Source organism: Antechinus flavipes, chromosome 1 (genome assembly GCF_016432865.1).
Source record: "Antechinus flavipes isolate AdamAnt ecotype Samford, QLD, Australia chromosome 1, AdamAnt_v2, whole genome shotgun sequence".
Lineage (NCBI taxonomy): Eukaryota > Metazoa > Chordata > Mammalia > Dasyuromorphia > Dasyuridae > Antechinus > Antechinus flavipes.
This window is the reverse complement of record NC_067398.1, coordinates 378,384,190-378,397,388: the sequence shown is the minus strand read 5'-3', so window position 1 is coordinate 378,397,388 and position 13,199 is coordinate 378,384,190. Positions and strand designations below refer to the sequence as shown.

Genomic DNA, 13,199 nt, shown 5'->3' with positions numbered 1-13,199 from the left:
GTATAACATAGATGGGGCAATTCACTAGGAACTTGGAGCATTTTGATCTTCATAGAATGGCTTTCATTTCTGGGCAATTCAAGGGGCAAAACTTCTTAGCATAAGAAAGAAAACAACGAATTGTGGTAGATTTGGGATTACCAGAGGATGAGGTTAGCTGAAGCTAGATGTGAAGAAAGAAGAAGAAGAAGAGGAGGAGGAGGAGGAAGAGGAAGAGGAAGAAAGAAGAGGAAGAAGAGGAAGAGGAGGAAGAGGAAGAAGAGGAAGAAGAAGAGGAGGAGGAGGAGAAAGAAGAAGATAGAAGAGAAGAGGAGTGAGATAGCCAATTAAGGAGTTTATAACCTGAAAGAGGGAAAAAAGGGAGATACAGTGAACACACAGATTTATCAAGCCTGCTACCACTGACAGGAGGAGGGAAAAAAGAGGAATGACAGAAGAGGGAACTAGCAATTTACAAGAGACAATATCCAGATAATAAAAAGACAGAAGTAAAACTTTTGGGCTTAACATATCTATTTGCAAATATATAATAATCTATAGCTAATACAAAGGAATATATAGATCTTAGTTTTTTTAAAAAATCAAATTTTACCTTAAAATTATTGCTAAAATTTTGTGAAATGGAATTTTTAACTAGAATATCAGCACTGAGAAGAAAATATCTTGTTCCAAAAAAAGAGAATAGATAAAAAGGGCTGTGGAACTGGCTGCTGTTGTTGTTGTTTATCCTTCATTCTTGAGAAGGACCAAGACACCAGGAAGGTGGATATACCTGCAGGGGTCCTCAAACTATGGCCCGAGGGCCAGATGCGACAGCTGAGGATGATTATCCCCCTCACCCAGGGCTATGAAGTTTCTTTATTTAAAGGCCCATAAAACAAAGTTTTTGTTTTTACTATAGTCCTGCCCTGCTGGCCCCCTATTTAAAAAGTTTGAGGATCCCTGAATTGTGGTTCAGTAGAAGCATGTGTTGGAGGAAGACAAAAAAGACTTGGTTTCAGATCTTGTCTTTGCCATTTACTACTACCTGTATGGCCTTGGACAAAGTTACTTAACTTCTCCCAGCTTCAGCTTCCTTTTTTATAAAATGAGGGAACTGGATTAGATAAATTCTAAATCTATTATCCTTGTTAGGAAGGATTGTCACATAATGAGATTTTTTTGAGTAATGAAGCAATGAACCTTCCTTCATTTTATACTAAATTCTACTTCATATGAAGTAGGGGTATAGAAAAATTCACATATATTATTTCAAAGAAATTTATTTTATTCTGAACTTAAGAAATAAAACAAGCATTTCTATAACATAAAATAGAAAAAAAATAATTGCACACAAGACTACAAATCTATTATGTAAAACATGATATTATTTTTATTTATTTATTTATTTATGATATTATTTTAAAATGTATATCAAAGTTAAGTAACTTTTTCCTTTTTTTCTCTGCCTTCTTCCTTCCCCACCTCACTTCACTATTACACATACATATGGATAAACGCAATATCATTCTGTACATTCTTCTGCTTATCAGTTCTTTCTCTGGATACAGATAGCATCTTCGTCCATAAGTCCTTTGTAGTTAATTTGGGTATTTGTGAAAGTCAGCCTTAGTTATTTGCTCAAATTTGTCTGAAAACAACATTACTCTTCCTGTATACAATGCTTTGTTGGTTCTGTTCATTCTGCTCTTCATTACTTTATTAATTAATTAATTAATTTATTTTTGAGACAATTGGGGTTAAGTGACTTACCCAGGGTTATACAGCAGTAATTGTTAAGTGTCTGAGACCAGATTTGAACTCAACTCTTCCTGACTTCAAGTCTAGGGCTTTATCCACTGAGCCATCTAGATACTCAGTCCTCATTATTTTGTGCATGTCTATCCATGTTCTTCTAAGACCATTGAGCTTGCATTCATCATTTCTTATAATACAGTAGTATTCCATTATGGTCATATACCACAATTTGTTCAGCCATTCCCCATTTGATAAGTATCCCTGCAATTTCCAGTTCTTTTCCTCCACAAAGAGAGCTGTCATAAACATTTTGGACCATACAGTTCTTTTCCCTTTCCCCCAGTCATCTTTGAAAGTAGACTTAATAGTGATATTGCTGGGTCAAAGGGTAGGTAGTTTATATGTAGTTAGAATTAATAATTCTTTTTTTTTCCTGAGGCAATTGGGATTAAGTGACTTGTCCAGGGTCACACAGTCAGGAAGTGTTAAGTGTCTGAAACCAGATTTGAACTCAGATCCTTCTGACTTCTGGGCTGGTGCTCTATCCACTGCACTTTAGACATAATTTCAGATTGCTCTCCAAAATGGTTGTTATTAAAGATTCTAAGTTACTTTCTTTGAAGTTTATTATTGTTAATAAGAATAATATTAAAACAAATCTTACTCTTGTTTTCCAGGTTAACTTTGGGGTATACTTGATGCATGAATCTTCAGACTCATCTTCAACATATTTCCTCTCAGTGGGATCACAGTTGCTTCCTGTTTTAAAAGATACAATAAGCTCTCCATCAAGCTCTTGAGGAGTGGTCTGACATCAAAATGATAACATCTGAGGCAACATTTGTAGGCACAAATTGAATCTTTCTTAGCTGACTCCATGACAGTTTGTAAATCATTCTTCAAAACATACTGTTAATTTGGTTCCTCAAAAAGTGCTCTTAAAAAGAAAATGGGTTAGTCTGCTTCTACAAAGGATAGGAGCTTTTTCCTCCCCTGAACGACACCCCAGTGATATCCAGAATAGATTTATACTGTTGGAATAGGGGAATGAGATGGAGAAGACAATTAGGCTAAAAATTCCTTGTAATTTGAGGTTACAAATGCAAATATATACTTCACTATTTTGAAACAAGCAGAATTAATTTATATTTTTGCTAATATTGCACATTGTGGTATTTTCTTGCTTTATAATTTCAGGGCTCTTTCTTTTACCATTATGTCCTTTTTATCAAAGAGAGTATTTAAGTATCATCCTGGGTTGAGATGATAGGAAGATTGCCTTGGTCCTTTTTCTGTATCCTTCATTTCAGGGAGACATGTGTCCACTTGAAGCAGGGGATGATCAACAGCCAAATTCTTAGCTTCACAGTAACAAACAGAGAAGTTCAACTCAGAACATTATGTTTTTGTTTAGTCCCCCAGTGAGTCTAGTAAACAAATCAAAGAAGGATTCTTTTATTACTTTCCTTATTCTTTGCTGTATTCCAAACCTGTCACATTCTTTTTATGTCTGTGTCCCTGCTGTAGTCATACAAAGGGCTATAGGTCCTGCCCAAAGGAAGAAGAACCATTTTCTCTCCTACATGTTGACATACAGACTGATTCTACTAACCAGAGAAAACAGTCATCTGGTCTAAAATCATCTCTATAATTCCCTCTATGACATTTCTAGGATATGGCTTATGCAATCTTTACTTAAATACTCACACTTTGCAAGGAAGGAAACTTGTTCCTTTGTAGGACAGGTCTGTTATTTAGAAAATTATTATGTTGAGTTATGCCTTCTTATACTGAATTCTTATGCTGCCTTCTTATAATTCCTTCCCATTAGTCTTAGTCCCTAACCTAAGGCACACTGTCCAAGGCAAATTCTTCTTTGACTTATATTGACCATTGATAAACACAACTTAGTCATGTTAGCCTTTCCCATTTCTAAAACATTCTATACCTACTGGATAAATATTCCAAAAACTATTTTCAGCATGTTACTTCCCTCCTTAAGAACCCACAATGACTTCCTATTTTCTATCAAACTCCTCTACTTTTTGGTTTTAAAGAAACTTTTTAATCAGATTCAATTTGTTGACTTTTGAAAATTGTAATTAAATATTTAACAGACAAAATTACATTCAAATCTTGGCCATACAGAGCCTTCCCTTCTATGAGTACATTTCAATCTTCTCTCGATATAAGATATAGCGATAAGATAAGCTATATCTTATATCTGAATATAACACTGTATATGTACTTATGTATCTTGTATCTATCTAAGTACATAAAAGTTGTCTCCCCACTTTAGAATAGAAGTTCCTTAAGGGTACAGATTAGTTTTGCCTTTTAAAAAACATTCTCTGGGGAAGCTAAGTTTTGCAGTGAACAGTGCATTAGTCAGGGGGACCTGAGTTCAAATGTGCCCTCAGACACTTAAGACATCTTAGCTGTGTGACCCTGGGCAAGTCACTTAACCCCAATTGCCTCAGGGAAAAAAACCCTCAATGTTAAATATAGTACCTGGCATTAAGTAAGTGCTTAATAAATGTTTTTTAATTAATTCTATTGCAGTGAATATGGATATGTCTTTGTCAGATAATTATCTTGGTCCACTATTAACCTATTAGCTTTACACAGAGGAAAACCATTCCTTAGTTATGAAGTACCTCTTCTCCTTGACCAGGTATGTCACAAATATCTGCTAGACTAAGTGAAAGGGGCCTGTCCTACAAAAAGTGGGTCAGCAGTTTTATACATTAAGAACAACACATTTATATTTTTTCCACATTCATTATAGACATTTCAATCACCCCCTTTATTGTGCTTTTTAAAAGCTTAAATTTTAAAATCTTGCTTGTATAATAATCTTAATAATAATAATAATCTTGTATAATCTTTATTGTATAATAAAAAATAAATTTTCCAAAATGTCCATTTTTTCTGTAATGCAGATGTTTTATTGTTCTTTGCAAAAGGGTTTAAGATTAATTTTTTTCTATTTCATGAAATAGCCAAAAAAAATACTAACAGCAAAATAATTGTAACCTCTATAGCCAACAAAGATCTCTTGCAATAATGCCATGGGATAGATAGTACAAACACTAATACTTTCATTTTAAAGATCAGGAAACTGAGGTACAAAAAAGTTGAGCTTCATTCACATTTATGATGCCAGTAAATGTTGGTAAGAATCTTACTAAACTTCTAATTTTAAGAAAATTTCCCAAAGCTATAAATTCCTTTCATTTTATTAGTTACTACTTTTGTGAGTAAGATTTCCTAGGGAGAACTTTACAATAGGAAATCTAGGTCAATACTACTTATACAAATTAAATCCAATGTCATTTGAAAAACCAAAATTTTAATACATGGAGGGCCATTTTTCATATACGATGAGTTGACTTCTGCCATTTAAATCTTTCATGCTGAGACCCAGCCTAATTATTGACCAGGGAATGGCAGTGAGGGCAGAGAATTAGAGTATATCAATTAGCATGAACATATTTCTGTTGACAGATTATACAAACAATTTTTACTTTGGACATTATAAAAGCAAGAGATCTTAGAGATCCAAATTGATGAGAGAGGTCCTAAAGCTTGACCAATGGATCAATACTGAGATCAGGAAGTGATTTGTTCCTGTAATTCAAAATAAGATGTCCAATAGCCATTAGCCCTAAAAAAAGTTACAGAATTACATAATCTTAGAGTTAAAAAATTACCTAGCTATATCTGAAAAAAAATTTCATTACAGCACTCACAAGAAGTACTCTAGTTTTTGCCTAAAAACTTTTAATGGGAGGGAAGATCCACTGCCTCCTAAATCAGCCAATTCCAGTTTTTGAGTGCTATGATTATGAAGTAGTTTTTTCTGACTTCAAGCCTAAATTTACTTCTTGCAATTCTCATTCATTTCTATTAGTGTGGTCCTCTGATATCAAGCAGAACCCACAATGACTTCCTATTTTCTATCAAACTCCCAAACTCAGCCCTTGCTTTTACCTTCCCCCCCTATCACCCCACTAATATTTCATCCTTTCCTCCAGTCTTTGATGAAGAAGTGGACCTTCTCCTTTACATAGCCACCTTATCTCTATGTACTTGATATCTTTCAGCAGATTATTCCCTAAATCATCTCTCTCAATTCTAAAATTCAGTCTTTCTCCATCTACTAGTTCCTTTCCTATTGCCTCCAAATACACTCAGTATTCCTCTATCCTTAATAAATTCTGATGTGATCCTACCTCCATTTAAGTTGTCCCACTGTAGCTCTTTTCAATTTCTAGGCTAAGCACCTTAAAAAAAGCTCTTTGTTTCAACCATTCAGTCTACTTGGCTTCTTTCAAATTTCAGTTTAAATTCCACCTTCTACAGAAATTCTTTCCAAAGCCCTCTTGATTACCAACTTATCCCCTTTATTTACAATTTATCCCACCTTTAATATAGTTTGTTTATATATTCTTACATCTGCTTGTCTCCTTGATTAGACTGTTAATTCCTCAAGAGCAGGAATTGTCTTTTTCTTTTCTTCTTTTTTTATTGTAGCCATTGTGCTTTTCTCAGTGCCTGGCACACAGTAGGTACTTAAAAATATTTAACTGACTGCAAGCTCTCTGAAGACAGGACCTGTATTTACTTTCTGTATTTGTATCTTTAGTGAGTAACAAAGTGGTTGGCACATAATAAATGCTTATTCATTCATTTATTCAATCAATAGTTTGATGTGTCAGAAACAGTACTAAGTACTGGGAAAACAAAAAAAAAATTCCAGTCTCTGACTTCAAGGAACTTATATTCTGTTGGAAAGAGATCATTTATATAGTTATAAGGAAGAGTAGGGATCGATTGAGTCAATTAGCAAAATCAACAATAATTAAGATAACCAACAAAATACTTTAGCCCTGATTCTTTTTTCAGGTGAGATGACTATTACCCAATCAATTAAAGGCATTTCAGCTAGGTGAACAACAATTCCAAAAACACATGTTGGTATTGACTGAGAAGACCCCATCCTGCTCTGGAGGTTTACTATAAAATAGTTGAAAACCCAAACATTTTAGTGTTTGAACAGTGAGTGGTGGGAACAGTGTTTTCCTTTATAGAAGACAAAAACTAGTCTCTCAGATCATTTTGATGTCCCCTTTACATTTGTTCTGTCTGGACACCTCCTGGTGTCCAGCCTTCCCCCAACTTTCCTGCCTCCTTTTATGTGTCTCCTCCTTTAGATAGTAAGCTTATTTAGGGCAGGGATTGTCTTTCTTTTCATAAATTGTATCCCCAGCACTTAGCCCAGTGCCTGTTTTGGCATAGATGCTTAATAAACGTTTATTGGATTGGATTAAAACAGTCAAATCCCAGAGAGGGAAACATTTCAGTGGGGAGAGGGAAAGAGAGATGCCCCCTCTTACCTCCTTGTTTAGAAGACAACCTGGTGAACTTCAATGACAACCTAGAAGTGTCTCTTGGAACAACAATAAGGAGTAGCAGTGTCTGCATTTAAAGCATAGACATGCTGAGGAGATAAAACTTCAGTATTCTTAAAGGACCCAAACAGAAAAACAGTATTATATCTAAAGCATGAGGGATCCATGAAGGGAAAAAAGGAATTTTTTACCAAAAGAAATTGCCAGAACATGGCTTTTTTCAACAACGAGGTGATTCAGGACAATTCTAATAGACTTGTGATGGAGAGAGCCATCTGCATCCAGAAAGAGGAATATGGGGACTGATTGTGGATCACAACAGAGTATTTTCACCTTTTTTATTGTTTGCTTGTTTTTTTCTTTCTCATTTTCTTTTCTTTTTGAGCTGATTTTTCTTGTGCAGTATAATAATTGTGGAAATATGTGCAGAAGAAGTGCACATGTTTAACATATATTGGATTACTTGCTATCTAAGGGAGGGGGTAAGGGAGAGAGAAAAAAATTTGGAATATAAGATTTTACAAGGATAAATGTTGAAAACTATCTATTCATATATTTTGAAAATAAAAAAACTAAAAAGACAGAAAGGAAAAAAAACTTGCCAGAGTTGTGTTACCAGTTTGCCAGAGTGCTCTCCAAATTTGAGCCCATTCTTTTTAGAGAATGAGGTAGTCTTAAAAGAATGTGGGTTCTTGATTTCAGATATTTGTGTAATTTGTGTTAATTGTTTTCATCCTCAACCTACAAAACAAATAAAATGGACATTTCAATATGCAAAACTAACAGAGGAAGAGGATTGTATATGAAACTTCAGGTCTCTATCATGTACAGCTTGCTTTTCTTTTAAATATATAATGAATTCAATACACAACTGTCAAAACTATCCAACTTGTCTATAATTTTTGCTGGTCTTCTTTCTATTATCTTTATATATTAAAAAGATGCTTCAATGAGTCTTTTTTTCTTACTTCCCCTTCTCATATTCCTGTTTCCATATCTGATCCTCCCACTGGAAAAAGGGAAAAAAAGAACAAAATCCAAGTAAAGCAAGTTTCTACATTGGCAACATATGACAACATATGCCATTTTACTAGGCATTTTGGGTCTATTCCCTCTCTGTCTGTAAATGGGTAGTATATTTTAGCATCAGTCCTCTGGAATCCTTCTGGAAGTCTTTCAAAGTTGTTTTTCTTTATAATATTGTTAATATATCACTTTTTCTCCTTGATTCTTCTCATTTCACTCTTTATCAGTTTATAAAAATTTTCTTTTCTTGGTATATCTTTTCAGTAAATATTCTTTTGTTAAAATTGGGTTTAATTGATTATCAATGACATTAAGGAAATGTAAACTGGTCAAAGTGATATTGAGGCAGTAATCTCTAATTTGACAGTATTGGATGGACATTAACTAATGACTGATACTGAGAACACATTGGATCATGGCTAAAGAATGATTACAAGTACTTTGATCTCTCAGAGGTCCTTCTTGGATGCTGAGGGGAAGGGAGGAGAGAGAGAGGAAGAGAGAGGGTGGGGGGAAAAGAGAAAGAGTTAGGGAGAGAGAGAGGGGGAGAGGGAAAGGGAAAGGGAGAGGGGAAAAGGAGAGCGAGAGGGAAAGGGAGAAGGAGAGAAAGAGGGGGAAAGAAGGGGGAGGGGAGAGAGAGAGGAAGAGAGGGAGAAGGAAAGAGGGAGAAGGAGGGAGAGGAGGAGAGGGGGAGAGGGAGAGGATGAGGGGAAAAGCTACACAGAAACATACAGAGAAAGAGACACAGAAGGAACAAATAGTGCAAATATAGATCTTATATTACTCTTTCTTTCTGAATCATATGAATGATGATGTTCTATTGTTGACTACTTAGCAACTCAAAATTCTTTCTGGGATGGGAGAGTTAACCCCAGGATAGTACTATAAATCTGTAGGAATGTAAAGGTCTCTGGAGAGAGGTGCAGCTCAGTGGAGGAAGGGGATTTCCTGACTCTTTAGCAAATCAAGTGATTTCTTCTTGCAAGAGTTCCTTATCCCCAAGATAGTGTGGTAAGTCTCCAGGGATGCCTAGGAACCAGTGGAAGGTGAGGTTCAAAAAAGAGGGAGGCTTGATTAAATAGCAACTCCAAAATGATTTTCCTTCTGGGTCAGGAAAGTGTCAACCTAAGGAGAGTATTATAAGTCTGCAGAACTATATGCAACTCTGTTCAAGGTAAGGCTTATTAGGAAAAGAGGCAGGGTTGTTTTGACTTTTTATAGGATTTTGGGTAAGTCCTTGCATTGTTTTTGTTGGATGAAATGGCCTCGCTTCTATGTATTCTATGACAATATTTTTTTCTTTTCTCTAGGGATCTAGGCATGAGCCAAATTTTAGCGTTCCTTGAGAAGGGGAAGGAGGTTGGGTGGAGGCGAAAAAGAACCAAATTCTGATATTCCTAGAGGAAACCCTGGATCGGGGCAAGAGCCAAATAAGATGACGAGTGCAAAGCTCCCAAGATTGAACCCCCTCTGTGTAAACTCAGAATTTCTGTTCTGGGCCATGAACTATTTACTATAGATTGTTGCACAAGCCAAAAGAGATGATTAATGAGAAATTCATAAAACTGAACACAGCCCATGAATACTCAGAGCTTCAGTTTTAGGACACAGGTTATAGCTGGCATATTATCCTGTTTATAGATGACGTGAAGCTCAGATTGTAGATAGCTAACATGTTGGGTGATAGACTCAGAATCCAAAAAGTTCTCAACACGTTAGAAGAATGGACTGAATCCAATAAAAGGAAATTCAACGGAGATCAATGTTATCTTAAACTTGAGTTAAAAATATTAACTTCATGGAACAGTGTGAGAAGCAAACCATTACACAATAACTTGTGTGAAAAACACCTGAGAGGTTTGGCAGACTTCAAACTCTATAATAAAATTATAACTTTTATATAGCATTAACTATGTGCCAGATATTGTCCTAGGCACTTTACTCTTATTATCTTGTAGCAATCTTGGGAGATAGGTTCTATTATTATCCCCTTATTTCCATATGAAGAAACTGAGGCAAACTGAGAAGTTAAAGTGATTTACCAAGAGTCACACAATGACTAAATGACTGAGGTCAGATTTGAATTCAGGTCTTCCTGATTTGGTCCCAGTGTGTTATATCCATTTTGTTACCTACACAGGTAATCACCAGTTTGAGTTGGCAGATAACAAAGCTAAGTGATGCACAGTTAGACTTCAAACATATCAGTATTCAATATGGAAGGACAGTCCTCTTCTGGTTAGACTACAATGGAGCTCTTTGTTCTATTCTAGGGGCTACATTTAGGCAGGACCGTGACAAGTTGGGTAAGGTTCAGGGAAGGCTGATCAGACTGATGAGAATACTGGAAGTCATACTATATGGAGATGGGCTAAAGGGCCTGGAGATGTTTAACCTGAAGAAGAGAAGGCCTGGGGAGGATAATTTAGATATCTTCAAATATTTGAAAATGGCTGTGGAAGAGAGATTGGACTTGTTTGAGACACCTAGGCTGCACAGTGATAGAGTGCTGGACCTGGATCAGGATGTCTTAAGTTTAAATTCCATTTTAATCACTGGCTATGGGTCTCTGGGTCTGTCTCCGTTTTTTCAAGTGTAAAGTGGGGATAATAGTATATTCATCTTTTTAGGATCCTTTTTAGGATCAAATGAAATAATATTCATAAAACTCTTAGATACAATGTCTGACACATAATAATAAATGCTTGTTTCCTTCTTTCCTTCATTCCTCCTTTGCCCAGGAGATCAGAACTATGTATACTAGGTGGAAGTTGCTGAAAGGAAGAGTAAAATTTAAGATAAGAAAAAAATCTTAATAATTAGAGTTATCTTAAAAGTGGAATGCATAAATATATGCAAATAAGTAATCTAGGAAATGATGTCATAGAGGAAAAGGAGTTATCCAAAATGTTCTGGGAAACTTTGCATTAAGGACAGATAGTTTACTTTCTTTCCTTTCCCATAGCCATAACCATAGCCATAGAAATGCAAATGGTTAACCTTTATTGAAGAGGGAAATAGCATTTCAACATATCTTAAATAAACTGATCCAGGGGTTCAGTAACTCAGCTGGAGGGCAACAGCTTGTAATGGGTCCCACAGTTAGGTCAGTCCTGGATTTCACCACTTTAAAGATGATATTATCCTGTTCATAGGTACAATCCACTCTTCATTTGTCCCTGTTCACTATTCATTGAAGAGATCAGGTTGGGGTTCTCCTTAGATTCTGGAGTTGCTTTGGGGTTAGTATATGGTGTAGATCCAAGTCATTCCTCTCTCTCCAGAAGGTATGCTTCCTCTGATTACCATGGCATAAATGGCTGCCAGAACCTAGTCTCAAGCTTTCAGTACCTAAATCAAAAGCTCTGTGGTACCCCATTGTAATCTTGAAGCTATCACATCTGAGACAACTATGACCACAAATGGATAATTTTCAACTGGGATAGGAGGGGGATTAGGAAAACTTCCTGGAGGAGATGATACCTGAACTGATCCTTGAAGGAAGAGAGAAATTTCAATAAGGACTGATGGTAGGTGTGAGTTCTAAGAATAGGGAATGGCCTGTGCAAATGCACCAAGGTAAGAGAGAGCAGAGCAAAATCAGTAGTATAGTTTGGTTGGAACAGAGAGAATGGGTTCATTGAAATCCTATCAAATGAAGCTAGATATATGGATGAAAGCTACTTTATGAAGGACTTCTAGTTTCATGCTAAAGAGTTTCTATTGCAACCTTTGGACAATAATGAGCTTCTTGAGATATTTTATCAGGGATGTAACATGAACAGAGCTATGCATTGGGAAAATTATTCCAGCAAGCATAAAAAGGATAAACTATAGTAATAGAAATCAGGGAAGCAGGGAGACAATTAGGAAATCATCAAAGCAGTTAAGCAAGAGGTGAAATGGGTCTGAACTAGGCATAGGACTGGTTTCAAGTAAGTGGGGTGGAAGTTCCTTAGTCCTTTTCCTCAAGGGATCAGTTTAGGAATGTTTCACCTGTGCTGCTAGTTGATTGTCCTTTCAATGAATGGACAAGAGGCTGCTTCTTAAATATGTATTAGGGAGTCTAGGTGGAAAGCTGGGAAAAGGGACAATTTAGAGAGAAGTGTGATGAATTTACTTTGTGCCAATTGAGTTTATAATTTTTACTATTAGTTACCAGTTAGTTTTTTTAACCATTCCTTCTCACTATATAATAAACATTTTAAGGTTATAAAGTGAACTTATGAGATCAATGAAACAGGATTATATGCAATTTACAAACAGAGACTTGTAAAGATTAAATAACTTAGAAATACTGTACAGCTAACAGCAATGTGGAAATTTAAATTTCTATGCTTAAGTTTCTTTCTTTTTTTTTTTTTTGGTTTGTTTTTTGCTTTCTGCTGTACTATGTTGTTCATGGGACATGGGTGGGGATTCTTGGAGAGATTTATAAAGTAAATAGTTCAAATTGGTAATTTTGTCACATTATTACAATGGAATAATGAAGTTCTTTAATGTTAGAAGGCATCTGCATAGAAATGATCATTGAACGTGGAGCAGATAGGTCACTGAACTGGGAAGAATAGAACAAAAAAAAAATTAACAAGGAGTTGAAAGCCAATATAAGTAAGGAGATGATAATAGAACATTTGATTTATCTCAATAAGTTTGTCACGAGGTCTAAATGAAAGGAATGATGACTGTGATCTTTGAAAATTGTGGATTGGTGGCTCAGAATTAAAGATGTACAAATATCTCAATATTTTTAAAAAGGAGAAGGTGGAATCTATAGATCGTGTTCAGGTTTGTTTAGCATTGATTCCTAGTAAAATTTTAGATTGGATTATTAAAGTTGTAGTCTGTGAACATTCAGAAAAGGAAATAGTGATCACTAATAGTATAGCTTTGTCAAGAACAAATCATATCAGACTGATCTCATTCCTTTATTGATAAGTTTATTTGATTAATAGATTAGATTGTATTCATAGTAGCATGTGGTTTTCAACAAAAAACAATTTATTATTCTTATAGGCCAGA

The 13,199-nt window shown here is 35.4% G+C and overlaps 1 protein-coding gene across 1 annotated transcript in view; it reads left to right on the top strand.

Annotated features, from left to right (window-relative positions):
* Positions 1 to 8,034, top strand: part of MOCOS (molybdenum cofactor sulfurase) — a 105,673-nt gene extending 97,639 nt beyond the window's left edge. Inside the window, 1 exon segment of the mRNA XM_051969755.1 lies at positions 2,415 to 8,034. Within this exon segment, the coding sequence (XP_051825715.1) occupies positions 2,415 to 2,537 (123 nt within the window). The 3' untranslated portion in view covers positions 2,538 to 8,034.
* The last annotated feature ends 5,165 nt before the right edge of the window (positions 8,035 to 13,199 follow it).